The 26,341-nt window shown below is 39.1% G+C and overlaps 3 protein-coding genes across 5 annotated transcripts; 2 read left to right on the top strand and 1 right to left on the bottom strand.

Annotated features, from left to right (window-relative positions):
• Positions 1-7: 7 nt before the first annotated feature.
• LOC143886870 (putative RNA helicase SDE3) lies at positions 8-9,143 on the top strand. Its single transcript, XM_077391031.1, has 3 exons — positions 8-1,229; positions 1,646-1,867; positions 7,874-9,143. The coding sequence occupies exons 1-3, from the start codon at positions 132-134 to the stop codon at positions 8,840-8,842; spliced, it is 2,289 nt and encodes a 762-aa protein (XP_077247146.1). The 5' UTR covers positions 8-131; the 3' UTR covers positions 8,843-9,143.
• A 3,135-nt stretch (positions 9,144-12,278) lies between these two features.
• On the top strand, positions 12,279-19,502 carry LOC143886868 (putative RNA helicase SDE3). Of its 3 annotated transcripts, XM_077391029.1 has the most exons (4): positions 12,280-12,843; positions 12,925-13,106; positions 15,057-15,278; positions 18,309-19,502. In XM_077391029.1, exons 1-4 carry the CDS (start codon positions 12,399-12,401, stop codon positions 19,212-19,214), a joined length of 1,755 nt encoding a protein of 584 aa, XP_077247144.1. In that variant the 5' UTR covers positions 12,280-12,398; the 3' UTR covers positions 19,215-19,502. The 3 variants fall into 3 exon arrangements, with proteins under 3 accessions (XP_077247145.1, XP_077247144.1, XP_077247143.1); XM_077391028.1 differs by having other exon boundaries at positions 12,281-13,106; XM_077391030.1 differs by lacking the exon at positions 15,057-15,278 and having other exon boundaries at positions 12,279-13,106.
• Positions 19,503-20,964: 1,462 nt separating this feature from the next.
• PFD5 (prefoldin 5) lies at positions 20,965-26,341 on the bottom strand. Its single transcript, XM_077391027.1, has 4 exons — positions 26,074-26,341; positions 25,870-25,973; positions 22,749-22,826; positions 20,965-21,248 (listed from the first exon to the last, which is right to left on the bottom strand). Exons 1-4 carry the CDS (start codon positions 26,264-26,266, stop codon positions 21,165-21,167), a joined length of 459 nt encoding a protein of 152 aa, XP_077247142.1. The 5' UTR covers positions 26,267-26,341; the 3' UTR covers positions 20,965-21,164.

The following is a 26,341-nucleotide window of genomic DNA, read 5'->3' as shown; positions in this document are numbered from 1 at the left end:
AGGAACTTGAGCAATCTTTCTTTGCATCTTCCCCAAATACACTTGTCTTCCTTTTCAGTCCTCTTCTTCGGCATACTTAGAATCTGAGATCCATCTCTGAGTCTGATAATTTTTCTCAATTTGTGAAGAAAATGATGTGTATTCTCAGTATCTTGAAATACATTCTCCGCGGCGAAGAAGAAACAGACCATCGAGATTACGAAGCTTTGGCCGGAAGCTCTTCTCCTTCACGTAATTATGGAACAGTTACAGAACATACATCATCGATAAACAGGCCGATCGAGAAAATCAACTATCAAGCTCAAGCTCCGATCGATGATCCACCATGGAGAATTTCAGACGGTGGAAGATTCCAAAACACACAAGTAAATCGTCAGATTCTTAACGAACCACAAGTGAAAAAACCTGAATTTTCGCAGACTCCAAAGGTCGCACCTTCTCGTCCTCCATTTGTTTATCAGGTTGCCACACTTCCGGTGGAATCTGTCAAACAATCACCGGTGAAAACCACAATTCCGGTCAAAGAATCACCGGTGAAAACCACAATTCCGGTCAAAGAATCACGGGTGAAAACCACAATTCCGGTGGAATCTGTCAAAGAATCTCCAGCGAAACAGCCGGAAGTGCCTCGGAGACAGACCGTTCGTCCTGCGGTTTCAGTAACGAAATCAATAGATAAAAAATCTGTTCCATCAGCTTCAGATGCTGCACACGCGACTCGATGCCTTTGTCGGATTTGCTCTCCCACAATTCCGGTGGAATCTGTTGAAGAACCGCGAGTGAAAGAGCCGGAAATACGTGCAAGGCAGAGCGTTCTTTCTGTGCCTTCAGTAACTAAATCAGTAGATAAAAAATCTGTTCCATCAGCATCAAATCCTCAACAAGTGATTCGATGCCTTTGTCGGATTTGTTTTCCCACAATTCCGGTGGAATCTATGGTAGAATCGCAAGCGAAACAGCCGGAAATACGTCCGAGGCAGAGCGTTCTTCCTGAGCCTTCTCTGCCTCTTACTGTTACAGTAAGAAATGGCTCAGATCCTCCTAGTCCGCCCAAAAGTGCACCAATTCAGAAGAGTAAGAGTGGTTTTCCTGTTTATGTAATTCCTGAGGATTTGAAGGACTTGATTGAAAGGGACAGGGTACCTGATGTCCTGAGAAAGCCCTTATCTCTGTCGACTTATGCTGACTACTTTGCTACTCTGCTCTATGCTGAGGATTATTACCTCGAGGTAGCATAGTTTACTTATTTATTCTCTCTCTCTCTATCTCTCTCTTTTTTCTTTTTTTTTGCATTTTCCATTTATACTGCTTAGATTGAAACAGAAACATGAAAAGGTCAAGGTGTGAATTGCTTGAACTACCTCACACTAGTTCAGTAGGCACAATTTGGACGAACCTTCTCTTGCTGCCAATCAGATTTTCTTTCATCAAAACATGATTATTTGTTTTGTTTTTGTGACTTTTGTGATAGAGTTGCTTCTTATCGCTTTGTATGCTGCACTGCCACAATGCATATTCCCCCCCCCCCCCCTCTCTCTCTCTCTCTCTCTCTTCCGTGCTTGTTATTCCCATAAATGGATTATTAATTTTTTTGGTTTGCATCATTACATCAAGTGATGCATCTCTGCATTCTTTTTTGGATCAGAAATGGAGCAAATTCATCTTGAAGGGAGTCACTCTAGAGTTGCTTGCAGAGTGGACTTCTAAGAAGTCAGTGTGGAAGAATAACAAGATTGAAAGACTGAAGAGGGAGAAGAAAACTTATGTAGTTTTTCAGACTGAATCAATTCCTGAGAAGCGACCGTACCTTCTATCGAGGGATTCTGTTTTTTTGAAACCTACAGGCAAGGAAGCCAAACCCTTTGAGGCAAGTACTTTTAACTTCTACAATGCAACTTATGAACTTATACAGTGCAATGAAACACCAGGTGTTAACTTCGGAAGTGGAAATCACATTTTCATTTTTATATCAATAATGTTTTACATTTCAGATGTTTGAAAACTTGGAATCAGCTCAAACCTTTCATGTACTATTAGTATGTACCACCACCAGATAGCTTGGACAAGACTACGGAGAACCCATATTCACCGCTGACAGTCACAATATCATAATTGCTAGGAAGCTGGTATACAGATCATAAGTAGAACATAAGCTATTTTAAGGTCTGAACTCTTAAACATTTACAAATTGGGGGATTCTGAAGCAGGAGCATTGCAGGATTTTGAAGCAGGAGCACCTTTAGTATAAAATTTTAGTTGCTTTGGCTGAAAGTGATTTTTAGTTCCTTGTACCAAATGCTTTAAAACCTATTGTTATACTGACCAAGAAATAAGGACAAGAATGATTTGCTGAAGGCTCACCTAAAATTGCTTTGTGTTGAGGAGTAGACATAGTCAATTTGAACCGGGTAGATCCTTTCCCCTTCTTCATGAAAATTTTCTAAAGGATTTCATTAGCCGACCCCAACTAGTTTGAGTTGGGACAAAGGCTTAGTTGAGTTGAGTTGAGTATTATTTAAGGTTAGATTGAACCTGCACCTCATGCATGACAACCTTCTAATTGAGATACATGCTCAAACTCATAACCCTGTGTGGACACCCCATTTTGACCGAACTCCCTTTGCATCTCATTTTGAATAAAAATCCTGTAGTTGAATAAGTCCCTAAGATCAGCTCTAAAGTCCCGAAGTTGAGTTGGAATCCCAAAATTTCACTTCCTGAGGAAGTGGGACCCAAATGAGGGGAGAACCCAAAGTTTCACTGATCTATCATGCTCATGTAAAGGTGCAAAATTTATAAAGGATTGTTGCTGGTCATGAGGGAATCCCTACAAAAATTGGTGGCAATTGGAGGAAAAATGCGAAATAAGAAGAGCCAAATTTGGGCAAATAGCAAAATGAGGTAATATTGGAGTTATCTGCAGAAGGGGAGTGATATATCTAACAATGGGTGTGCCAATACCAATCTTAAGTGCAATAAAGGAAGAGCCAAAATGACTCCCCTCATATTTTACCCGAGCACACCCCTGTAGAGTGAAAGAGTAGGCATAAATATGCTAAGAGGGCTGTCCAGGGAACAAGGAAGGGGGGCTAAATTTATTGTTTTGCTTGTTTTACAAGCAATCAAATTAGGGCTTAGAGAATAAGGGATTTTCTCATTTTGGGTGGAGAGAGGAGATTTTTTTCGTTGAAAATTTCTCAGAGGAGAGGGAGAGTAACAGAGAACATAGAGAGAGTGAGAGAGGGAAGCTCCCATATCCGCCGGTCATCTTCCCACCACCAGTCAACACCACAATTCTTCTTCTTCATTTATCTCTTTCTTCTCAAAGCCCATTTCACCCAAACCTTATTTTTACCACCAATGTTGGCAAGGTATGTATCCTGAAGATGCCTCACAAAATCATCCCTGAGCCTTCTAGGGAAGGTAACCCTGTAATATCTATACCTAGCGAAGTGGTTAACGATAGGAAGAAGATTTTGAAAAGTTGCTTAATCGGTACCTTGAGAAACAGAGCCCTCGCGGAAGAGCTTTGGTTTTGGGCTAAAAGACAATGGTATTTGCCACAGCTTAGCAAACCTTTTTGCTTGAGTCCTTTATCTGTGCTCTTTTCTTTGGATTCCCAGAGTCAAGCCACCTCTATTCTTCGAAGGGGGGAGATGCTCTGGGAGGCTATCTTGTTTCCCTCCAGCCACGGTCTCCAATTTTAAATACTGGTGCAAGATCGATGAGACTGAGATTCTGTAATATCCCTCGTCATGCCTGGTCCCTTTCCACGATTGAGTCTGTGGGTCAACATTTCGGTTAGATTTTGGAATCTTAATTGTCGAGTACCCATGAGCACTGTATGGAATTCGCCTCTGTCAAAGTTTTAACTCCTTTATGGAACTGTTTTCCATCCTTCATAAATATTATGGTAGATTCCATGATTTATCCCATCGGAGTTAGGTTGGTGGAGGAGCCTTTAAAGCCCTTTAATGATTCACGTTGAATCCCTTCCGGTGGTGGAATCGCCCGTTGTTGGGTCCCCTCCTGTAGTTTCTAGGGGTAATTTGGTCATTTCCAGTGGGAAAGAGCCGTTGGACTTACCTACCCCTCATTTTGAATTTTTTTCAACCTCGGGAATGGCCATCCAAACTGATGCATTGAATGGTTTAGTCCCATCATTGAAAGGGTTTTTGGTCAGCCCTAAAGCAATATCTGGTCAGAAGTTCTTAAAGCCAAATCGAGTTTTCTTATGGGGAAAGGTTTTAGGAAAGATATATCTGACGGTAGCCTTCATCATGTGTCAGTTGAAAAGACTGTAAAGATCAAAAATCATTTTTTAGAAGGAACAAGAATAAAATGGTTTCGAAAAATGCAAATAAAAGGTTGGAAACCTTCTATAATCTGTCTGTAACATGGAATGTTAAAAATTCTCATTCCCCCTTGCACAAACACCCGTTTTTCATCAAATCAATGGAGGATGAGCGGGTAGCAAGGCGCTTCAAATGGGTAAAGGATAGGGAGGAGGGCATGAAGAAGTTGGAGTCTATGATTTCGAGGAAGCGTACGTTTCAATCGCAGGTACCAACGGAGGAGGCTTTGGTAAACGGAATTGATGAAGATGTATTTTCTAAGGAAATTGAATCTCTACTATTGGATCTGCAGGTATGTTCTAGATATTGCTGAAGTTTATTACTGTAGGAGGTTGGAATAGATTTTTTGTATGTGCTTAAATGAATTGTTTTTTGGGGTTAAGGTAGGTGTGCCTTTTGTGGGCATCCCTTTGGGGCCCAAAGTACATAGATGTGACAGGGACTCCTTGTCCCGGTCGTTTGTAGGTTCTTTTTATATATATAATACAATTATTGTCACCTTTCAAAAAAAAAAAAAGTTTCAAAAAATGCAACGAAGAATACTAATAGTCGGTCGAAAAGGCCCTGTGCCTTCATTATAAACACTTGGCCCCAAAAAGAAAAATCATGTCATCAGGGGCGGGGGCGAACATTGAGAAAAAGTATTTATTAGCCACAAAGGGCGGTTTGTCTCTCTTCAGAAGGAACCTTTTGGGTTTCCGTAAGAGAGAGGAACCAAAAAATCATATCCTAGTCTCCAAGTTTAATCTTCTTTTGAAGGATTTTGATAAACCCTTTAGTCCTCCTCTCCCTTCTATGGCTTCCGCTTCTTCTTCCTCCCTAAGGATCAGGAAGGGAGTTTCGTTCGAGGTGGGTGACTTACAATTCCTTCAAGATTTAGAATATAATGAACAATTGGCGTCTGAAGAATGTCCGACACCCAAGGAAATCTCTATGAGCATCTTGAAACAACAATGGAAGTTGTTTAAGCGGGAAGCCATGGTTAACAAAGAAAGATTTTTTTCAGTTTTCAGGAAAGTCGGATCCGAAAGAAGTTTTCGTCCAGATTTACAAGATGGATTTTTTCCAGAAGGCTCTATCAGATGAGCGTCAAGCACGTCATCAACGTTGGGAGGAGATTAAGGTGGCAGAGATTGAACGGTTAGAAAAGTTGATAGGTTCCTCAGAAAGCGTCTCCCAGGAGTCGAGGGACTCTTGACCGGGAAGTTAGTTTATAGATTCAGAACCGGATAGGCGTGGTTGAGGATAAGCAGGAGGCGGATATTTGATTGATGGATTTTCTGGAGTCAGAAGAGAATGAAGTTGTTCCTCGTGAGGAAATGGACGAACTTTTGGCAATAGGAGATGTCTTTGGAATAGGTTATGATGACGACCTGAAAGCCACAAAAAACTTATTTCGTTCTATGGATACTAGGAACTTGAAGGAGTGTAGAGAGGTTGGGAAGAAGAATGAGGTTAAGGGAGCCGAGGGTAGTAACCCTGTATAAAAAGCCTTCTGCCCCCCCCCCCCCAAAAAAAAAAAAAAAAAAAAAGAGGAAAAGGGGAAGGGGAAGGGGAAGGGGAAGGGGAAGAATGAAAGGAGAAGACATAAAATTTAGGTTGAGGAGAAGAGGAGGAAGAAAAAGGAAGATATGATAGACTAGTGGGAGAGAAGCAATGGTTCTGTTCTAGATAGGTTTGGGAGGTATTGAAGGTTGCGAGGAGAGGCTTTTCTTTCTGATGTTTAGGGAATTCGAAGGTTTTAAGTTTGAGGCTGAGGAATTTGAAGGATGTACTTCCCCAGGAATCCACTGATTAAAGAGCTTGATGATTGACATGTTACACATCCAGAATTTACCTTCTACTACCGTGGCTTGAGAGACTCGTTCTTTCGCTTCGTTTTTTTCTGGATGCCATAAGCTTTGTTCTTCCTGGGAGTGCATTAGTTTGGAAGTGTTGGGATTAAGGAGGCTATAGTCATTTGTTTTTGGGCCCTAATCACCCCATAGTCTTTGAAGGTGCTGTCTCTGGGATTCTAGGTCGACGGTCAGCAGTAAGCAGTGGCCTTAGCAGGCTCAGGTGGTAGATATTTTTTGGTTGTAAGATGTAAAGGATTCAGTTAACCGTTTAGAATAGGAATGTTTATATCCCAATGTAAATGTTATGTTTACTTCTTTCAGGATTGGTCCCGGTATGCCAGTCCAGTCTGTTTTAATATTTTGTATGTAGATTGGGACTACTAGTCCCGATTGCTATCTCAATATTAATGAAATATATTTCAAAAAAAAAGAAAAAAGGATATGATGCAGCTGAATCATGATTAGGTATGCGGGAACCATAGAAACACGAGGAAGTTAGAATTGTCAGTGCTCAAGCCCTTTGTATCACGCGCTAGTAAAGGTGGTAATCTGTGTGTTATATGGTCTTCATTGTATGCTACGAAAAAAGATAGAGAGCTCTGTTGTTAAAATCTTACGATTCAAATCGATTCGTGGGATGAACGATTCAAATCGGACGAAGAATCTTTTTTCGTAAAAATCTTACGATTCAAGTACGATTCGACTTTAAATCGTGCAATTTTTACGATTCTGTCTGTTTTGGATTTTGAGAACTGATTGTGATTTCAAAATGAAAATCATTTCAAAATACTTTGTTTATTGCTGACATATCTTTGTATGATGATTATTATAGATTTGAGTATGTGCTTTGTTTACTGTTGTGATAAATTGTATAATGAGTTATTATATGATGAATATAGTTTGTGCTTTGTTTTGTAATTTATTATGCGATGAATAGGGTTTGTGCTTCGGATTACTAATCATGGAATTTTATATTTAATTTAATAGTTTCAAATGGAAAATAGATAATTTTATATTTAAACCGGCTCCCACACCTTGCAATATCACTGGGTCAACATAGTCGATGACTACTCTAAAGCTATAAAGATTGGACACCCATAGGCTTTCTAAACTCAGAAAACTCAGAACTTTTCTTCATTTCCTATGCTAGAAGCAAGCATACTCTAAACATCCTTGTATGTTCAATTTCAGAGACGCCATCTATGCTTTTCCTGATGCTAAATGAATACACCAGACTGTAAAGTGACATTTGTAAATACCTTATGGTCCATAACTAGCAGGATGGGAGGGAGTCGATACTAAAAGTTGCAGAGTCCAAGTGACACCTTATATTTTTGTATCTTCAATTCTGCCTAGCTAAAATCCCTGAAAGTGCTTGATACCTAATAGTCATGTTAGGCATCGTGAACATGCAGTCTGGATTGCTTTTCATTTACAGTCTCAAAACAATCTTTCAGCCATCTGATCAAATATTGGACATCAGATAGGTTTGAGAATGTCTGACATCATTATTCAATTTGGGCATTTTCAAAATGGACTCTCACTTTTTCTGTAAATTACTCATAGTTTTTTAAATTACTGTGCCCTATTTTCTTTTTCATCTTATGAAAATCTAATCAGAGTACAGATAATCTTAGTCACTGTACACTCCACTAATCTGAGTGTTGATTTCTGAACTAGGGAATTCTATCTCGGGTAAAGAGCAAACGTGTATATACAGAATTCGGAGACGACTTCCATTCCCAGCATTCACCAACATGCACATACGACATTAGCTTCTCCTTCAACAGGGTCTGTTTAAAGCGATCTCACCATGCAGTTGCTGCTGCAATGGATCCTTCATTTCAGATCCTCTTCCCTAAGCCTGTCACGAGGACCAATTACCTCAAACCTACTTCTGTATTTCTTTCCTCCCACAATTTTCATCAGGAAGAAATCTCTGCCATCCATCAGATACTGAATCTCAAATCTCCTCCAGCTTATCTCATCGAGGGACCGCTTTCCGTGACTAAACATATGCTACTCTCCAGAACTGGACTGGTCATTCGAGAGGCAATTCTTCAAATTTACAGAACCTTTCCAGAAAGTCGAATTCTCGTAACATCTCCGAAGAACAGTACCTGTGACTCTCTGTTAAGAAGTTTGAAGAAGGAGATTCCTGAAGGGGAACTGTTTCGAGCCAATGCAGCCTTTCGAGAACTCGAGGATGTGCCAGACGACATTCTTGCTTCGTCTGCATATGAATTGAACAAGGAGTGCTTCACTTGTCCTTCGCTCAAAGATCTCATGAAATTTAAGGTGATAACCTCGACATTTGTGAGTAGTTTCAGGCTTCATAACACGGGCATTAATGCAGGCCATTTTACTCATATTTTTCTGGTTGATGCTTCTAATGCCACCGAGCCCGAAGTGATGGTGACTCTTGCAAATCTGGTGGATGAGAAGACGACAATTGTGGTTACTGGTTGTTTGGGTTATTCTCCAGAACGGGTAAGATCTGTTATTGGTCGGAGAAATGGATTGAAGAGATCTTATTTTCTGCGTCTACTCAATAGTGAACCATACTCGAGCCGCAATCCTATGTTTGTCGGGCATCTCCGGGGTGCAGAATTACCAGATGACAGTATTTCTGTGTCTTTGGATTTCTGAGCTCTTCTGGTATAGTTCAAAGATGTGGATATCATCTCAGTTCCCTCTAAGAAAAGTTGATAAAATATTTGGAGAAAGTGCTGCAAAATCCCATGCATTGCACAGATGGATTGACACTCACTCTTCAGAGATCCAAGGAATGATCAGTGTAGACGAATCTAAATATATGTATGCACGTGTGTTCTCACTGTACGTAAATTGAAAGAATAGAATGTTTCAGTGTGCAAAAAAAGCAGCAGTAATAGTGCCGAAGGAGCCATCTATTTATATTAATCTTATTATAATTTGTTGAGTTTTTTAATAGGGTACTCATATTTATGCCCTAGTGCTTTGATGGATACACCCCATATTTTAAATTTCTTGCAGTGGCTGAACCCCAAATAGAAATAACAAACGGTCACAGGCTTTTTTATTCATGAAATGTTGAATGTGCAAGTCGACATGCCTTTGCTAAATCTTCTTAACATGACCCTTAATCACATAAAAAATCTCAATAATAAGGGCAAATTTTCTCAAACCTACGGCAGATATTAGGATCTGAAGAAAAATGATTTTCACAAGTACAGCTGAGGCCCTGTTTGTTTCTGATTTTGAGAACCAGTTGGGGGTCCAAACTAATTGTTAGACAAAAATTTACGTTTGAGTTTGGGTCCATTAATCAGTTTTGGACACACAATCGGTTCCCAAAATCCAAAACAAAAATGGACAATCAGGCTCAAGAAAATCACCATGCCCACACACGATCACATTTTTGTCTCTGCAAGTAATATCGATATCAACTATAAACAATGGCCCCCTCAACATATGGGCTTCATTCTTTTACTAAACAAATGACCACTTCTAACAAAAGATGAAAAAGAAGAGCATTAGAGAATCAGTTCCCTTCAAACAGGGGAAGGCTGTTTTTCATTTCACAAACTATGGCAACTTTCGGCTTTAAATTTTCAAATGGATGATTAGAAACCACCGTAACTTTCCATTCCTTTATGACGTTGAATTCGCCTGCTTTAGCTTTGCCTCTACTATCACTCCATCTTTACACCTCTGTACCTTTTAGCGCGAAAGTACAAACCAAGCATTAAATTTAGGGGAATGTTATCAACACTACTCTATTTTGATGATGGCACTCCTCACTTTATTAAAAGTAAGGTATGACCCGCACCATAGCATGAACAGTCCATTATATGAGCCATAGCCTAAATATATTGTGCCACAAAAATTAATTCCATAGGTTGATCCTAACCCTCCGATCTATAAAGGGTTAGGTCAACCCTCTAACATTCAGATCGAAGGGTTAGGATCAACTTATGAAAATGATTTTTCGGGTGCAACCTATTTAGGCAGTGGCCCATCTAATGGACGGTTTGGATCATCCTATGGTCAAGATCTTGTAAGCTTCTCTACAATGGATGAGTATGTGGTTGATAGACTCTTCCTCCATCAGGCATAGAAATCACCTATTTGCCATGTTGATGCTTTGCTTGTTGATATCGTCTAGCGTATTGATTTTGTTCCAAACCACTATCCAACAGAAGGCTTGGAATTTTGTGGGCACCAAAGGGTTCCAAACCTTACTCCCAGGAAAGCATGCAGCCGAAGGACGATCAAGGGACCTAGAATGTGACTTGGCCAAGAAGGAAGATCTCGGGTCCAAATCCGTTGATCCGGTTTATCTTGAGAAATAAAAGACCCTTCCAACATAGATAGAGAGAGAGAGAGAGAGAGAGAGAGTTGGTAAAACAATTAGAATCAAAACCTCTAAGATTCCTATTGAAGGTGATATCTCAAACTATTCTACGCCCCGCACACCCCCCCCCCCCCCCCAAAACCCATTTATAGGATTCAAACATTGTTGCATTTTTATTGGAAGCAAACCTAAGAATACTTGGGAAAGCGCGGGACAAAGGACAAACCCGTAACTATATGTCACTCCAAAACCCCACTCTCTTCCTTTCCCCCACCCTGAACCTAATCCCTTGGTTAAAATCATCAGACACCACATAAACTGACATCCACACTCCCGAGCCTCAACCTGTACCTATTCTACCCACCACCCACTCCTCCATGGACTCCCCATATTTGTTAGAAATAATCTTCCTCCAAAGAGCATCTCTCTCTTCTCCAAAGCGCTAGAACCACTTTCCCATCAAAAGCTTTATTTTTCTTGACCAGATTTCCAAGTCTCAAACACTATTTTTCCCAAACCTTTAAATAAGGGTGTCAACGCATCCACTTTGGATCAGATCAACCGAGAAATTATATGATGGGTGGTTGTACAAACCCATAATTTTCAAAAAGTACCATACGGCTCACTCCTAGGATGATCCAACCCGTACATTTGTTTGGCCACAACATAGATAGGTTGTGCCTCCAAAATCATTTCTATAGGATGATGCTAACCCTCCGATCTATTGAAGTTTCCATAATGTGCAGTCCCTCCATAGATTGGAGGGTTAGGACCATGCTATGGAAATGATTTTTGGGGCACAACCTATTTTCCTTGTAGCCCAACAAATGGACGGTTTGGGTCATCCAATGGAGTGGGACGTACTGTACTTTTTTTTTTTGTCTTTTTGTGAAAAAAACTGGTTCGTACGGCCACCCATCATATAATTTCTCCTATGGAGTGGGTCGTCTTGCTCAAGATACATACGGATCCCTTGGTGGTCGGATCCTACTTTGGGAGTATGGGTCACTACATTATGATTTGGACAGTCCATTAGAGTATATTTTCACTCCCTATGTAATAGGCATGCGCCCCCCTTACAACATGAACAGTGGGCAACTTTAACGCTCTGTGAAGTCAAATCACGTTAGGGGGTGGTTGGGTGCGAATGCGTAGTGGGGTTTAAGTTATCATCGCCCTTTTTAAAAGAGGAATGCTAGACTTACAGGAGCCCTTGCAAAAATTCAAAAAAGGGCGCCCTAATTGGTCAAAACTCCTTTATTGCAGTTATAACCATGAGCATCCTAAATTGGTTCTGACCAATGAGGGTGTTATTTCCTGATTTTTTGCAAGGGCTCGGAGTCTAGCATTCCTCTTTTTGAAATTAGGAAAATGGTATGAAGGCCGAAAGTGCCACCGATGGAGAGACAACAATGACAATGCGACATGTGTGCAACAAACTTTTACTTTTTTTATTTTTTATTTGGTTGAAAACGCTCTGTGACGTCAAACACGTTAATTCCATAGGTTGATCCTAACCCTCCAATCTATAGAGGGTTAACAATTCAGATCGAAGGGTTAGATCAACTTAAGAAAATGATTTTTCGGGTGCAACCTGTTTAGGCTGTGGCCCATCTAATGGACGGTTTGGATCATCCTCTGGTGCAGGCCATACGATACTTTTATTAAAGTGAGGAGTGCCCTCATCAAAATACAGTAGTGCTGAAAACATTTTCCTTTTAAAGCCGTCATTTATACTCTTCTACTGACAGAACCAAATTCGTAGAATCTATGTTCTTTCTCTCTCTATATATACTATTTACAGCCCTAGTTTTTTTGGACATGGAATTCTCTCCAACCCTCTACCTTTACTTCCCTGACTAGAGTATCATGTTCTCCACTCTCGGATCGCTCTGCGTTGCAGCTGCGGCGGCGACCGCATTCCATTACCTAAACTCGTTGTGGGCCGTCCCATCGAACCAGCCGGAGGATCTCTGTAAATCGAGATCTAATAAACCCGACCCAGGTGCTCCGAAGAAGAATCCTCCAAACGTCGAAGAATCGCTGCCAGAAAAAAGTCCCAGGCAGAGCGGTCCTCCTCAGCCTTCTTCTCTGAGGAATTCAATAGATATAAAATTTGCTCCATCAGGCTCAGATCCTCCGAGTACGCCCAAAAGACCACCTGGATCACAAAAAGGCGTTAGCGATCCTCCGAGTCTGCCCAAAAGACCACCTGAATCACAAAAACGCGTTAGCGATCCTCCGATTCCTCCCAAAAGACCACCTGGATCACAAAAAGGTGTTAGCGATCCTCCGAGTCAACCCAAAAGACCACCTGGATCACTAAAAGGCGTTAGCAATCCTCCAAACGTCGCTCCATCAGGCTCAGATCCTCCGAGTAGGCCCAAAAGACCACCTGGACCACTAAAAGGCATTAGCAATCAGAAGAGTGGGCTTTCTGTTTATGCAATTCCTGAGCATTTGAAGGATTTGATCGAAAGGGACAGGGTACCTGATGTTCTGAGAAAGCCCTTATCTCCGTCGACTTATGTCGATTTCTTCGCTGCTCTGCTCTATGCCGAGGATTACTACCTCAAGGTAACCATAATTTACTTATTATTTCTCTTTCTTCTGTTTTTTTATTTCCCATTCATACTGCTGCTTTAGATTGAAACAGAAACATTATATGGTCAAGGTGAATGAACTGCTTCAGCTTCCTAAAACGTTTACATTTATCATAACACATAGCGATTAGTTTCAGCCCTATGACTATGGGGCATCTCTTTATAGTTAGAATGAGCATCTCGGTTGCTGAGAATTGTTTGAAAAGTGTCATGCCCCAGACCCAGGGTCCCTACGACCAGTGGCGTTTTGAGGTTTATGGTTTTTCAGTTTTGGACGAAACTCAGAGTCGAGAGAGGAGAGAAAAATGATGTAGAAGTCTATTTCATATTTTCACCCCCTTGTATTGCTTTGGACAACCCCTCTCAACTTAACCTATTTAATTTTAAGTGGGCCTATTAAAGTTTTTGCCCAACTCAAGAGGGGCACCTTCCTCCCTTATGTAACACGTGATATCAGAGATACATAGCAGCTAAAAAGAATATTAATTAATCCACAATTAAATCCAAGAACTATTAAATCTAATCCACGAGCCACGGTTGCTCGCCAAAAATCATAACAAATCAATTAATTGTTCCTCTCAACTGTCTGAATAAAATGAAAGTCTAATAAATGAAAGAAATGTCACAAATGAAAACTCTAACAGGAAATGATCCTCTCTCGCCCCAACATCCCGCATCACAGCTACTCATCAAAATCTGTAAAAATGTGAGATATATTGGGGTGAGCTGACTCCCAGTACGTAAACAAGCTTCCTATATCGAGGATCATATTTATCAAAATATGGAGCAGCTGGAGGAGCCATAGGGATCGGCGTCAAAAACTGAAATCAACCGTCTGATTTGTCTGGCATGTTGAAAGGAACACAATGCCTGTCTCGGATCTGAAATCGAATGTCGGGAAGATACTGATCGGATGATGGCACGTAATCGACGGTGGAGATTGCTCCTGAAACTATGCCGAAAACTGCTGTCCACTGCTGAAACTAGGTTGGGTACGCTCTAAAAGTTGTCATGAACAACTTTTGTGTTGAGGGCCAATTTTGAGTGGAATTAGCTTAGGTGAGGAGAGAGAAAATGCGATGGTGTAGAGAGAGGGAGAGAGAAAAGAAAGTTCTATTTTGCTTTTTTTTTTTTTTTTTTTTTAGGGGGGGGGGGGGGGGGGGGCCTGAGGTAAACCAGGGGCTGGTATACCTTAAGTTATAAGGTGTGTAATAAACTAAACAGGGGGGTGGTCAAATTGGGTTAAAAGTAAAAAGAAGGGATGGCCAAGGAGAACAAGGGGGTGAGGTTAATTGGTCTTGCCTATATGGAAAGGGGTGTCCAGGGGAAAAATGGGGGGCTGATTTAAGGCAAGTTTTTTTTTTTTTTTGTCTTCTTGTCAGTTGTAGATACGAGAAAGAGAACTGCTCTTCTTTTTTAATCGTGGTCACGCGACCCACTTGGTAGAAAAGAAAAAAAGGTCGGGGTACCTGTGTAATTTCCTCAAACTTTGAGCCTCTTTCTCCTCCTTTGAAAAAAAAAAAAAAGAGTTACAGTAGTACTTTTGCTAGGCAAAAAGCAAGTTTAGTTGAAGAAAAAAAATAACTTGCTTTCTCTAGAAGGTAACTCCAGTCCTAGACCACCTTTTCTTTTCTATAAATAACTCCTCTCAAAAGTTGAGGAAAAGTATTGTGCAAGGAATCCTCCTTTGTTTTTTTATTACTATCTTTGCTTTATTTGAAAACCCACAACACCGATACTGTTCGCCTTTTGCTCAAGCTTGTTGCCTAATATTGTAGGTTACCTGATAAAAAGGCAAAGATAATTATTCTTTGCCACAAGATTGTAACAAGATTGAAAGCATGGGCGTTTCAAAAAGTTTAGCCAATTTCTGTTTGCATCATTATATCAAGTTATGCATATCTGCTTTCTTTTTTTGGATCAGAAATGGAGCGAATTCATCTTGAAGGGAGTCACTCTAGAGATTCGTGAAGAGTGGACTTCTGAGAAGTCAGTGTTGAAGAATAACAAGATTGAAAGAAAGGAGGAAGAGAAGAAAACTTATGTAGTTTTTGAGATTGAAACCATTCCTGAGAAGCGACCGTACCTTTTATCGAGGGATTATGTTTTTTTGCAACCTGCAGGCAAGAAAGTCAATCCCTTTGAGGCAAGTCCTTTTAACTTCTAGGTGCAACTTATGAAGTTATGCAGTGCAATGAAACCCCAATTGTTAACTTAGGAACTAGAAATTGCATTTTCATTTTTATATCAAAAATGTTTTACATTTCAGATGTATGATAACTTGTAAACAGCTCAAACCTTTCATGAACTATTAGTAGGTACCACCATATGGCTTGGACAAGACTAAGGATAAACTATATTCATCATGGACAGCTACGGTATCATAATTTCTTGGTAGCTGGATTACAAACCGTAAGTAGAACATAAGCTATTTTAAGGTCTGAACTCTGAAACGTTTACAAATTGCAGGATTCTGGAGCAGGAGCACCTTCAGTATAAGATTCTAGTTTCTTTAGCTGAAAGTGATATTTAGTGTTACCAAGTTGCTTGTACCTTGTGCTTTAAAAACCTATCGTTTTACTGACCATGAAATAAGGATGAGAATGATTTGCCGAAAGCTCATCTAAAAATGTTGTGTTTCTCAACTTCCTTTTCCCTGAGGTCCAAGCTTAGAAAGTGCAAACATCATAATGAGAATTCTTAGACAATCAAGTGGACACTGTTAGAGAATTTTTTTTATGAATGATGAATATTTGATGATAAAGCATCATAAAATGATAATAGTAATGATAAAAAAATAGATTTTCTTAAGAAAGCTTCCAAGGAAAAATGCAAGAAACAACAGTTTACAAACACTTTTTTTAACTCTTTAAGGTGAGATTGAACCTGCATGCTTGCGACACAAAGCACCTTCTAATTGAGCTACAGGTTCAAATGTTTTTTTAATCTGTCAATCCTTGAAGGAAGATCTCTCTTTAATGAAATCTTTCTATTTTCTATTTAGAATTGATCATCTAAGTAGTAAGCCTACCCCAAGATGAGTTCTCTCCTATTCCGACTTCCCCAGAGCCTCCGGAAAGGAGGGTTAGAACAGCGGATAGAAAGCGGAGAATACACTGTTGTAAAGAACCCCCATGGGGGACATTGAAGCGGAGAATCGGTTGATGAAAGGGTCGGGTCTTTCATAAATAATGATCCCATAATCCTGAGGGCTAGTTATCGTTGTCATCTCTTAAGGCAGAAATGTCATTTGTCATAGGATATGATGCAGCTGAATCATGATTAGATATGCGGGAACCATAGAAACAGGAAGAAGTTAGAATTGTCAGTGCTATCGCCCTTTGTGTCGTGCGCTAGTAAAGGGGGTAATCTGTGTGTTATATAGAGTCTTCATTGTATGCTACGAAACAAGATAGAGACTGGGGGATTATCTTCCTTTTCCTATAAACCTTTTTGATGCGGATTGTAGGCTCAATAAGAGCCATATTTGGCCATTAGGACTTTAGGAATTTATTTCCATGTTATTTAGTTTCTAGGAGTTTTATTTCCTTGGTAGTTTTAGGCATGGTTTTGAAACTCCCATGCGTCCGTGTTGACTCAGGAGCGTCGACTCCCCCGAGTCGACACTCCCCCGAGTTGACTCTTTTTTAGCTTTGAGAATGTCTGATATCATTATTCAATTTTTGATGAATGATGAATATTTCATGATTAAGCATAAAATGATAATAGTCATGATAAAAAGTAATTTTTCTTAAGAAAGCTTCCAAGGGAAAATGCAAGAAACAAAAGTTAACTGACACTTTTTTCTTTGTATTCTTTAAGGTGAGATTGAACCCGCACCTCATGCTTGCGACACAAAGCACCTCCTAATTGAGCTACAGGTTCAATCCCATAACCCTGAGGGCTAGTAATCATTGTCATCTCTTAAGGCAGAAGTGTCATCTGTGATAGGATATTATGCACAATCATGATTAGACGTGCGCTGAAGATAGACTTTGTCACGGGCTAATAAGGGCGGTAATCTGTGTGTTATCTAGAGACTTCATTAAATGCTACTAGAGACTCGGGGCTTATCTTACTTTTGGTATAAACCTTTGCCATGGAGAAAGAGCCCTTTCTCTTAATTCACACTTGTTCTTCAACTTGGACTTTGTTTCCTCCCTGGTTTCTTTCCCATCTATTTCTCTGTTGCTTCCATGTTTACTGAAGGCTAGGCTCTTACTGCCTACGCGAACTTGCCTTTGCTCCATTCACCTCTCATGTTATATGTTCATCGTTTTCATCACATTTGTTACCCTTCACATTTTTTCATTCTTGACCTTAACAGTTTGTAAGAATGATGGTTTAGTTGGTATGATTGAACAGTGAAGCTCAAACTTCTTGACCAGCCTGAAAATGGCTTACAAAATCTACATCCACCAAAAGAGGATGGATAAACTATTGGAAACTACGCAGGAGACCAGGACTAGCTACATTAATTGAAGCTTCATGCACATCATTGCATGGTATAAAAACCTGATCAATGCCTTGGAATATCACTGGGTCAATAGAGAAAACTCGATGACTACACAAAAACTATAAATATTGGACACCCATAGGTTTTCTAAACTTTAAAAATAGAAGCTTTTCTTCATTTCGTATGGTAGAAGCAACCATTCTTTAAACTTCCTTGTATGTTCAATTTCGGAGACGCCATCTATGCATTTCCTGATGCTGAAATGAATACCGTAGATTGTAAATTGACATTTGTAAATACCTTATGGTCCATAACTAGCAGGATGGAAAGGAGTCAATACTAAAGGTTGCAGAGTCCAATTGACACCTTATATTTTTGCATCTATAATTCTTCTAAGCCAAAATCCTTGAAAGTGCTTGATACCTGATAGTTATGTTAGGCATCGTGAACATGCAGTCTGGATTGCTTTTCATTTACAGTCTCAAAACAATCTTTCAGCCATCTGATCGATATTGGACATCAGATAGATTTGAGAATGTTTGACATCATTATTCAATTTGGGTATTTTCAATATGGACTCTCACTTTTTCTGTAAATTACTGTTAGTTTTTGAAATTACTGTGCCCTATTTTCTTTTTCATCGTATGAAAATCTAAGCAGACTACAGATAATCTAAGTCACTGTACACTCCACTAATCTCAGTGTTGATTTCTGAACTAGGGAATTCTAACTCGGGTGGTAAAGAGCAAATATGTATATACAGAATTCGGAAACGACTTCCATTCCCAGCATTCAGCAACACGCAAATATGACGTTAGCTTCTCCTTCAACAGGGTCTGTTTAAAGCGATCTCACCATGCAGTTGCTGCTGCAATGGATCTTTCATTTCAGATCCTCTTCCCTCAGCCTGTCAGGAGGACCAATTACCTCAAACCTACTTCTGTATTTCTTTCCTCCCACAATTTTCATCAGGAAGAAATCTCTGCCATCCATCAGATACTGAATCTCGAATCTCCTCCACCTTATCTCATCGAGGGATCACTCTCCAGAACTAGACTAGTCATTCGAGAGGCAATTCTTCAAATTTACAGAACCTTTCCAGAAAGTCGAATTCTCGTAACATCTTCGAAGAACAGTACCTGTGACCATCTGTTAAGAAGTTTGAAGGAGGAGATTCCTGAACAGGAACTGTTTCGAGCCAATGCAGCGTTTCGAGAACTCGAGGATGTGCCAGACGACATTCTTGCTTCGTCTGCATATGAAACGAACAAGGAGTGCTTCACTTGTCCTTCGCTCAAAGATCTCAAGAAATTTAAGGTGATAACCTCCACCTTCGTGAGTAGTTTCAGGCTTCATAACACGGGCATTAATGCAGGCCATTTTACTCATATTTTTCCGGTTGATGCTTCTAATGCCACCGAGCCCGAAGTGATGGTGACTCTTGCAAATCTGGTGGATGAGAAGACGGCAATTGTGGTCACTGGTTGTTTGGGTGATTCTCCGGAACGGGTAAGATCTGATATTGCTCGGAGAAATGGATTGAAGATATCTTATTTTCTGCGTCTGCTCAATAGTGAACCATACTCGAGCCGCAATCCTATGTTTGTCGGGCATCTCCGGATGTAGAATTACCAGATAACAAACAGTGTTTCTGTGCCTAGGGATTTTTGAGCTCTTCTGGTAGAGTTAAAAAATGTGGATATCATCTCAGTCCCCTCTATGAAAAGTTGTTGATATATTTGGAAAAAGTGCAGCAAGATCCCATGCATTGCACAGATGGATTGACACTCACCCTTCAGAATGATCATTGTATAGAAATCTAAATATATGTATGCCCGTGTGTGCTCACTGTACGTAAATAAAAAATAGTTTGTTTTGGTGTGCGATAAAAGAAGCAATAATAGTGCCGAATGACTCATCTAATTATATTAAGGGAAATGATTTCAGCTCCCATGTTTTGATAAACATGCGCTCCACTTGTTTTGATAAACATGCACTCCACTTGTTTGTCGTGTAGTAAGAGCTTTTTGAGACCTGTATTATTCCTCAGACAGCCCTTTAAATACTACACGACTGAAAATGAAGCGCATGTTTATCAAAACATTGGAGCGCAGAAATCACTTCCCTATATTAATCTCAATATATTTTGCTGAGTTTTTGAATAGGGAACTGATATTTATGATCACTTGCTTTGATAGTTACACCCCATATTTTAAATATCTTGTAATGGCTGAATCCCAAAAAAAAATCACATGCATCTCCGGCTTTTTTATTCAAGAAATGAAGCATTGGTTAGCATTTACGTGCTGTGGCTCTCTAAATTAGTGTGCCCTTTTTAACAGATTTTGTCTTATTCATTCATTTCATCTGATTTGGCTCTTCTCTCGTGCAAAAGTTAGCTGCGAAATGGCTTTCCGTGAAATTGCCTAGCAAATCCCTAGTATTTTCTTAGGGTTTGAAAAAAAAACCTCGCCCCTATCTTTTTTTAAGATCCTTAATACCCATGACACTGTTGTCAGGTTGTCTATGACATTTACCAAGTGGGCAAAGCACGGAGTTTAAGGGATTGTAAAAAAATAAAAAACGGGAAGGTAATCAAAAGCCTAAGCTCATCTCTGTCAAACTCTGAATGTGAAAAGTTCCTCTCTCTCTGTTGAATCTTAATGTCATGATCCTTAAATCACATCGAGAATCTGACGACAATATCAACAAATTTTCTCAATAACATCTACGAATCTCCAAGGCTGGTAGACATCATTCGTTTTCATGATAAATAGGACATCTTCAAGTGTGAAGTCCTGAAAATCAGGAAACAAGATCCTGGAAACAGCGTCTCCGTGATGAAAAGTTGATAAAAGTCAGAAACAAAAAACTCTGTTCAAAACCGGATCAACAATTTCCGGATTTTTAGCTACTTCTCATCACGGAGACGACAGTTTCCTCGCAGCCAAACGTGCCCAACATCTCCGCATCTCGAAGGGTATCGATTGCTTCTTGACATCTAATACGGCTTCTTGCATCTTACCTAATGCGCATATTAGGATGTGAAGAGAAGTGCTTTTCCCAAATACAACCAAGGCCTGTTTGTTTTGGATTTTAATTTTGAGTCTAATAATCAGTTTTGGCCGCACAATCGGTCTCAAAACCCAAAGCAAATAAGACCTAACAATGGAGTTAGAGCGAACCTACATGGGAACAAGGTTCATATGTAAGTTGTCAACCAAGAAGCCGAACCCAAACCAAGCAAACCAATGAATTTAGGTAACAGATCCCAACAGCTTAATTGGAACTGCAAGAAAATGCAAGAAAATGCTCAAAACAATCACCACCACACATGATCACATTTTCTCTAAGCAAGTAATATGGGTATCAACTATAAACTATAACCCTCTCAACATATGGGCTTCATTCATTTACGAAACAATTAACACTTCTTACAAAAGATGAAAAAGAAGAACATTAGAGAATCAATTCCCTTAAACTGGGGAAGGCTGTGTTTCATTTCACAAACTACGGAAGTTTTCGGCTTTAAATTTTCAAATGGATGATTAGAAACCACCTTAACTTTCCATTCCTTTATGATGTCGAAGTCGCCTGCCTTAGCTTTGCCTGTAGGATTGCTCCAGCTTCATCTGCCACATTTTTCTTCTTAGAAGCAACCTGCATTTTTTTTAATTATAAGCCTCAGTTATATATGGAAATGAAAAACAAGAGAAACATAAGTTGCAATCAGGACCGGGAGAAGCAATCCTACTCATAAAGAAGTTTATGGTTCTGATTAAAAAAGAGTGAATAACCAAAAACAAAAATATATATGAACCTAATCAGAATTTTAATTTCCAGTTAATCTCCACATTTGACCCAATCTCAGCCTCTTACTTTTCAAATTTCATATTAAAAATATGGGGCTTGCAAAGATTGGCAATAAAAACAGTGAACTTTACAGCAATTGTGTACATATAAGGAGGTCACCAGAGTTAGAGCTTAAGCAGGAATCTCTAATGCAAGGTTCGTGATAAATTTGTGTTATTTGTGATGCTTGTCATTTTCTGATTATAGGTAAGCTTCCTTTTACACTATGCAAGTAAGGGGTAGATTTTCCATAGCGAGAGAGCTCCTCACAAGGTATGCCACAGTAAGTTTATGGAGGAGATAGTTTGACATTTGCAAATATAGCGAGTCATTGTGTATATCTAGCAGTGATTTTATTTTTTTATTTTTAGACAATAACAGAAATATATTAAAAAAGAGCAAGAGATATTTGGCACCAATGGCTTCTACTGTGGGTTGAGTCAATGATGCTTTGCACTGTTCTTTAATCGAGCTTAGGGATAGCTGAAAAAGTAATAAATGAAAATGATGGCCCCCTCATTTAGATTCCTGCTCCTGCATCGAGATATAGGAGTCTCAGTCCGCCCTGTATTACTCGAAAGGAAGCCTTATTGGACCCCTTTGAGGATTCATTCCATTGAGGCATTAACTCTTTGTAAAAGCGGGAGCATTCTGAATTTCTAGGAGAATAAAGGAGAGAGGATCCTCTAGGAGTAAGTATCAAGTTCAATAAACAGGGCATGTTCAATAGGGGGAGTGGAAATGCTGAAAATCCTACTCAGGAGACCACTGAATTTGCATGTTCCATCGTCTAACAAAGGGGATCTAGAGAGCCTTCATGACAGATATGATGTAATGCATAATCCAATAGTAGAATTGGATTGTAAATCATAAGATCTATTAACTTCTATAAGATTTGGGTAAAGAAGTAATATTTTAACATCTAAATAAGATTATAATCGATAAACAGTTCAAAGCATTCCCCATGTAATAGTAAAAAATATGCTCCACCAAGACCACTCAAATACGAAATAAAAGTCAAGTCTTTGCAATTCCCATTCATCATCTTTCAATCCATAAGATAAAACTAATCTTACTACTAACAATCATAGAATACCTATGACCATTCTAAAAAAAAAAATCATAGAATACCTATGACTTTCCACTTTGTAGTGGTCATATCATTCACGAATGAATTTATCAAATAGGGACCTAGTTGGAATAGTTATCCAATGACATAACAAGTACTATTGATATCTAAAGAGAACAAATTAACTACCATAGACATTAACAAATTAACTATGTAAAATAGATATACTCTCAACCTACCTCAATAAGTTCATCGTAATTTGATTTCAGCAAGTTGATTTTCCGATCACAGTAATCTTTACCTTCAACCATTGTTTTCTGATTTAAAAAAAAAACAAAAAACCAAAAGACAATATTAGGATTGATTTAGAGAAGTTATGAATAGAAAGAAAACAAAAGAAATGGCAAGCACTGTAAAAACATATATTATTCACATCTTAAGTAAACATAATGTATTACCTATCTCACACGGATTTGAAAATATAAACATGTAATCCACCTCTGCATTTATTTTAAAAATTTCTACTATTGACTGCTTTATAAAGGACATTGGACATGACCTTATCATTAAAATTTCAAGAAAAAAGCTGCAAAACAAATCCAACACGTTGCAATGGTATAGCAGAGGCCTGGTCTCAAGTTCAAGTTCCTAGTGTAACTTGGAACATATTTTATTCATTGAATTCCTAGTCATACAGGAAATATTACCGGCCCCTTATTCCCTCTTTGAATTTTGAGTTTCCAATACTTGAAAGTTGTTATCAAGTAAAAAAACCACAGCTAATTCTGTGATGGGACACTTTTAGATCTTCGGATTCACATGCATAACACAAGATGGCCATGACACCATCCAGGCATCCCTAGTGACAAGGGATGTAAGGCTGACAATGTTAATACGGGCATAACCTAGTCCTCTTTGCTGACAGAGTTCTATTTGCTTCTATTACGTTTTTTTAAAGAGAAAGATGATGTTGTTCTTACTGAAAAGTGAAAAGAAAAAAAATTACATTTGAAGGAGAGATTGCCTTCAAGAAGCGATGCTCTTTTCACTCCCATCTTAGCTAATGAATCAGCTATTTCATTTGCCTCCCTGTAAACATGACAATTAACATCCTCTGACGGATGATCTTTGGGGAACCCAGGCCTGACTGATGTTTCGGACAACACGGCCAAGAATTTGAGAATTTTCTGGTCCCATTGACTTTACAGAATCAAACGAGGTAGAAGTAAGAGCTATTCCACAAAATCCTCAAATGGGTTTCTTTTGATATGCAAGCTTCGTAGAAGCAGAGAAGTTTTAGAAGTACGGGCGATGGATAGGGAAAAGGATGAGCTGTGATCTTAGTTATCAAATCCACTGCATTTTGTTCAGAACGGACGAAACATTTTGTTTAAGAATGAAAACTGGAACAGAATGCGAAAAGAAACTTTCCACCCTATGTTTCATTATGTTCTGGTCCATTGCAGTCTGTTTCGGTCTGTTTTGAAAAGTCTGCAAAAATTCTAGAAATGTTTTTTTTCGGCAATTTTTTTAAGATTTCCATTTTCACCCCTTCTTAGTGATTCTTTTATAGCTGCTTGAGGGACAGTTGATGTCTTTTAACTCTCCTAGACAAATGTGAAACTTACAACCACATCAAAACCCCTCATTCAAACTTTAACCAAACTAATTTCTTAAAAAATTTCAACTAATTAAAAAAGAATAGCAGTCATAATGTTTTTTCCGAAATAGAATACAAACTGAATGCCAAAACGTTCCATTCCAATGAGCAAAACGAACCTCCCATCGGAACGGAATTGATAACTAGGACTGTGACAATCACATTGCCCAAAAGAGATCTAGAAAAGGGGAAAAAGATTATAAACAAGAGACTGATCCAAATAAAGAAACACCAAAACAGTCCCATTTTGTATCTACCACATCATATATTGCACCTTGTAAAAGTTATACGAGTCAACAAATTATCCTTTGACTAATATAATGCACGCCATCAACAAATTATCCTTTGACTAATATAATGCACACCATCAGCAAATTATCCTTTGACTAATATAATGCACACCTTATGCAGAGAGAAACGATATGCTAGATACCCCTTTGCTCAAATTTGTGGAAGATAGAGGTGAGGTATTTTGGTGGTTATTAAAATTACATCTCCCAGTGTTCTTTAGCTAATATTATTACATGAATGGAAATAAAGGCCTAACGACCTGCTATGCAGTTGTTGTTTGTCCAGCACAAGAAAATTTAGAAAATTTGAGAAGCCAATTCAACGGGTTCTGATACAGAATGCCTAGTGAGGTAACCAGAACTTCCTAAGCGCCTCTCAATCCATTTTGTGGGAAAGAGATTGACAAGAATCTAGGGATTTGTATGAATACCTTGTTGGGATGGTTAAGGCCATCAACAAGAGATGCTTGGCTGGCTATCAAGTTGCCAATTTTCAGATTGAACACTTAAGACCCATATACCGTAAAATGTGTTGGAGGTTTTGGTTCAAGAAATCCTCAAGGGCCTATGGTGTTTTTCAGTCCAGACTGGTATTACAGTTGTTGGACTGCCGATCTAGAACCTCAACTCAATGTAAGAATCGTTATGGGGATGTGTCTCACTAGTTTTTAGCTAGTTTTATATAATTATCTAAGTCACTGGTTTGCGGGTCTTCATGGGTACTTGGTCAGGGGTAAGTCAATTTGTAAAAAAATCGTAATCACATACTTGCATGCAAACAACTACACCATGCACTACTGGTAAGTGTATGTATAAAGCAGAAAGATGAAATCCACCTAGAGCTTGTACCCAGCCTTGTACTATCAACACCAAGCAGATTTCAGAAATGGTCTAATTGTGAGAAATTCTATCACAAGCTAGTATTCAGCCTTGTCGACATTGTAAGGCTACAGGATTAAGTGACCAGAACAACAGTTTCATGACTTCATGTTTTCACAAAGGCATTCAAATTAAAATGGCTACTGATATTTGCAAAGTCATGTTCTGATAATTGCACTAAATCACCTTGTCTATTTCGTTCTTAATTTGCTTCCAAGAGCTTTTTTGGAAATTGCGATTACCATAGACAGGTGGAAAAATAGTAAAAGACAAGCTTATTTAGTGCAATTATCAAAACATGGAAGTGCCAATATCAGTAGCCATTAAAAAAATCAAACGTGTTTATTCAAACTACCAAAATATTCATTGCTTTAACACTTCTAATTACAGAATTTCAACAAGAGAAAGAGTAAAGAAGATCTAAAGTCTTAAACGTCCAAAAATTCCTTTTTTTTACTGATAAAATCCCCCTTTTTAAAGCACTACAAATTCAGAAAACAGAACAATAATCATTGAAAATTACAATCAAACCTCGATGAAGTATCCGGTGCCGACATCGACAAGGACTCTATCGGAATCTTCGAGAGTGCCAGGAACGTAGAGAGACGCCGTCAGAGGCACCAGCATTCTCTTCCCTGAAAATCCAAAACAAAAAGGATCAAATCCAAAACCCTAGAAAAGCAAAAAAAACAGAGTAAAAAGAGTTAAAGAAAGAAAGATGAAGAAAAAGAAGACCTTGAGGTCTGAGAGAGAGATCTTGAAGGGCGTTGGAAGCGATCTCAAGACGAGTAGCAGCCGTTCCGATCTTGTTTAAGCTGTCCTGTAGCAGATTTACCTCTAGATCGGATTGCTCTTTCAGAGATTTGAGCTGTTCTACACTCAATTTCTCCATTTCTGGAACCCTAAAAACTCCCCCTTTCGAGGTCATTGAAGCAAAGTTTCCCCTGCAGGGGAAGAAAATAGGAAAAATTTCCCTTTTATTAAGGAGCTGGATTTGCCAAAC

This window comes from Tasmannia lanceolata, unplaced genomic scaffold (assembly GCF_043159265.1).
Source record: "Tasmannia lanceolata isolate RefF3 unplaced genomic scaffold, GAP_Taslan_0.1 ptg000011l, whole genome shotgun sequence".
Lineage (NCBI taxonomy): Eukaryota > Viridiplantae > Streptophyta > Magnoliopsida > Canellales > Winteraceae > Tasmannia > Tasmannia lanceolata.
This window is presented reverse-complemented; position numbering and strand designations above follow the sequence as displayed.

Excerpts from the sequence above, each read along its gene's own strand:
- LOC143886870 (XM_077391031.1), top strand. The coding sequence starts at position 132 with ATGATGTGTATTCTCAGTATCTTGAAATACATTCTCCGCGGCGAAGAA. Across the intron at positions 1,230-1,645 it reads CTGAGGATTATTACCTCGAG|AAATGGAGCAAATTCATCTT; the intron begins GTAGCATAGTTT and ends TTTTTGGATCAG. Across the intron at positions 1,868-7,873 it reads AGGAAGCCAAACCCTTTGAG|GGAATTCTATCTCGGGTAAA; the intron begins GCAAGTACTTTT and ends TTTCTGAACTAG.
- LOC143886868 (XM_077391028.1), top strand. The coding sequence starts at position 12,399 with ATGTTCTCCACTCTCGGATCGCTCTGCGTTGCAGCTGCGGCGGCGACC. Across the intron at positions 13,107-15,056 it reads CCGAGGATTACTACCTCAAG|AAATGGAGCGAATTCATCTT; the intron begins GTAACCATAATT and ends TTTTTGGATCAG. Across the intron at positions 15,279-18,308 it reads AGAAAGTCAATCCCTTTGAG|GGAATTCTAACTCGGGTGGT; the intron begins GCAAGTCCTTTT and ends TTTCTGAACTAG.
- PFD5 (XM_077391027.1), bottom strand. The coding sequence starts at position 26,266 with ATGACCTCGAAAGGGGGAGTTTTTAGGGTTCCAGAAATGGAGAAATTG. Across the intron at positions 25,974-26,073 it reads TCTCTCTCTCAGACCTCAAG|GGAAGAGAATGCTGGTGCCT; the intron begins GTCTTCTTTTTC and ends TTGGATTTTCAG. Across the intron at positions 22,827-25,869 it reads GCACCGGATACTTCATCGAG|AAAACAATGGTTGAAGGTAA; the intron begins GTTTGATTGTAA and ends TTTTTAAATCAG.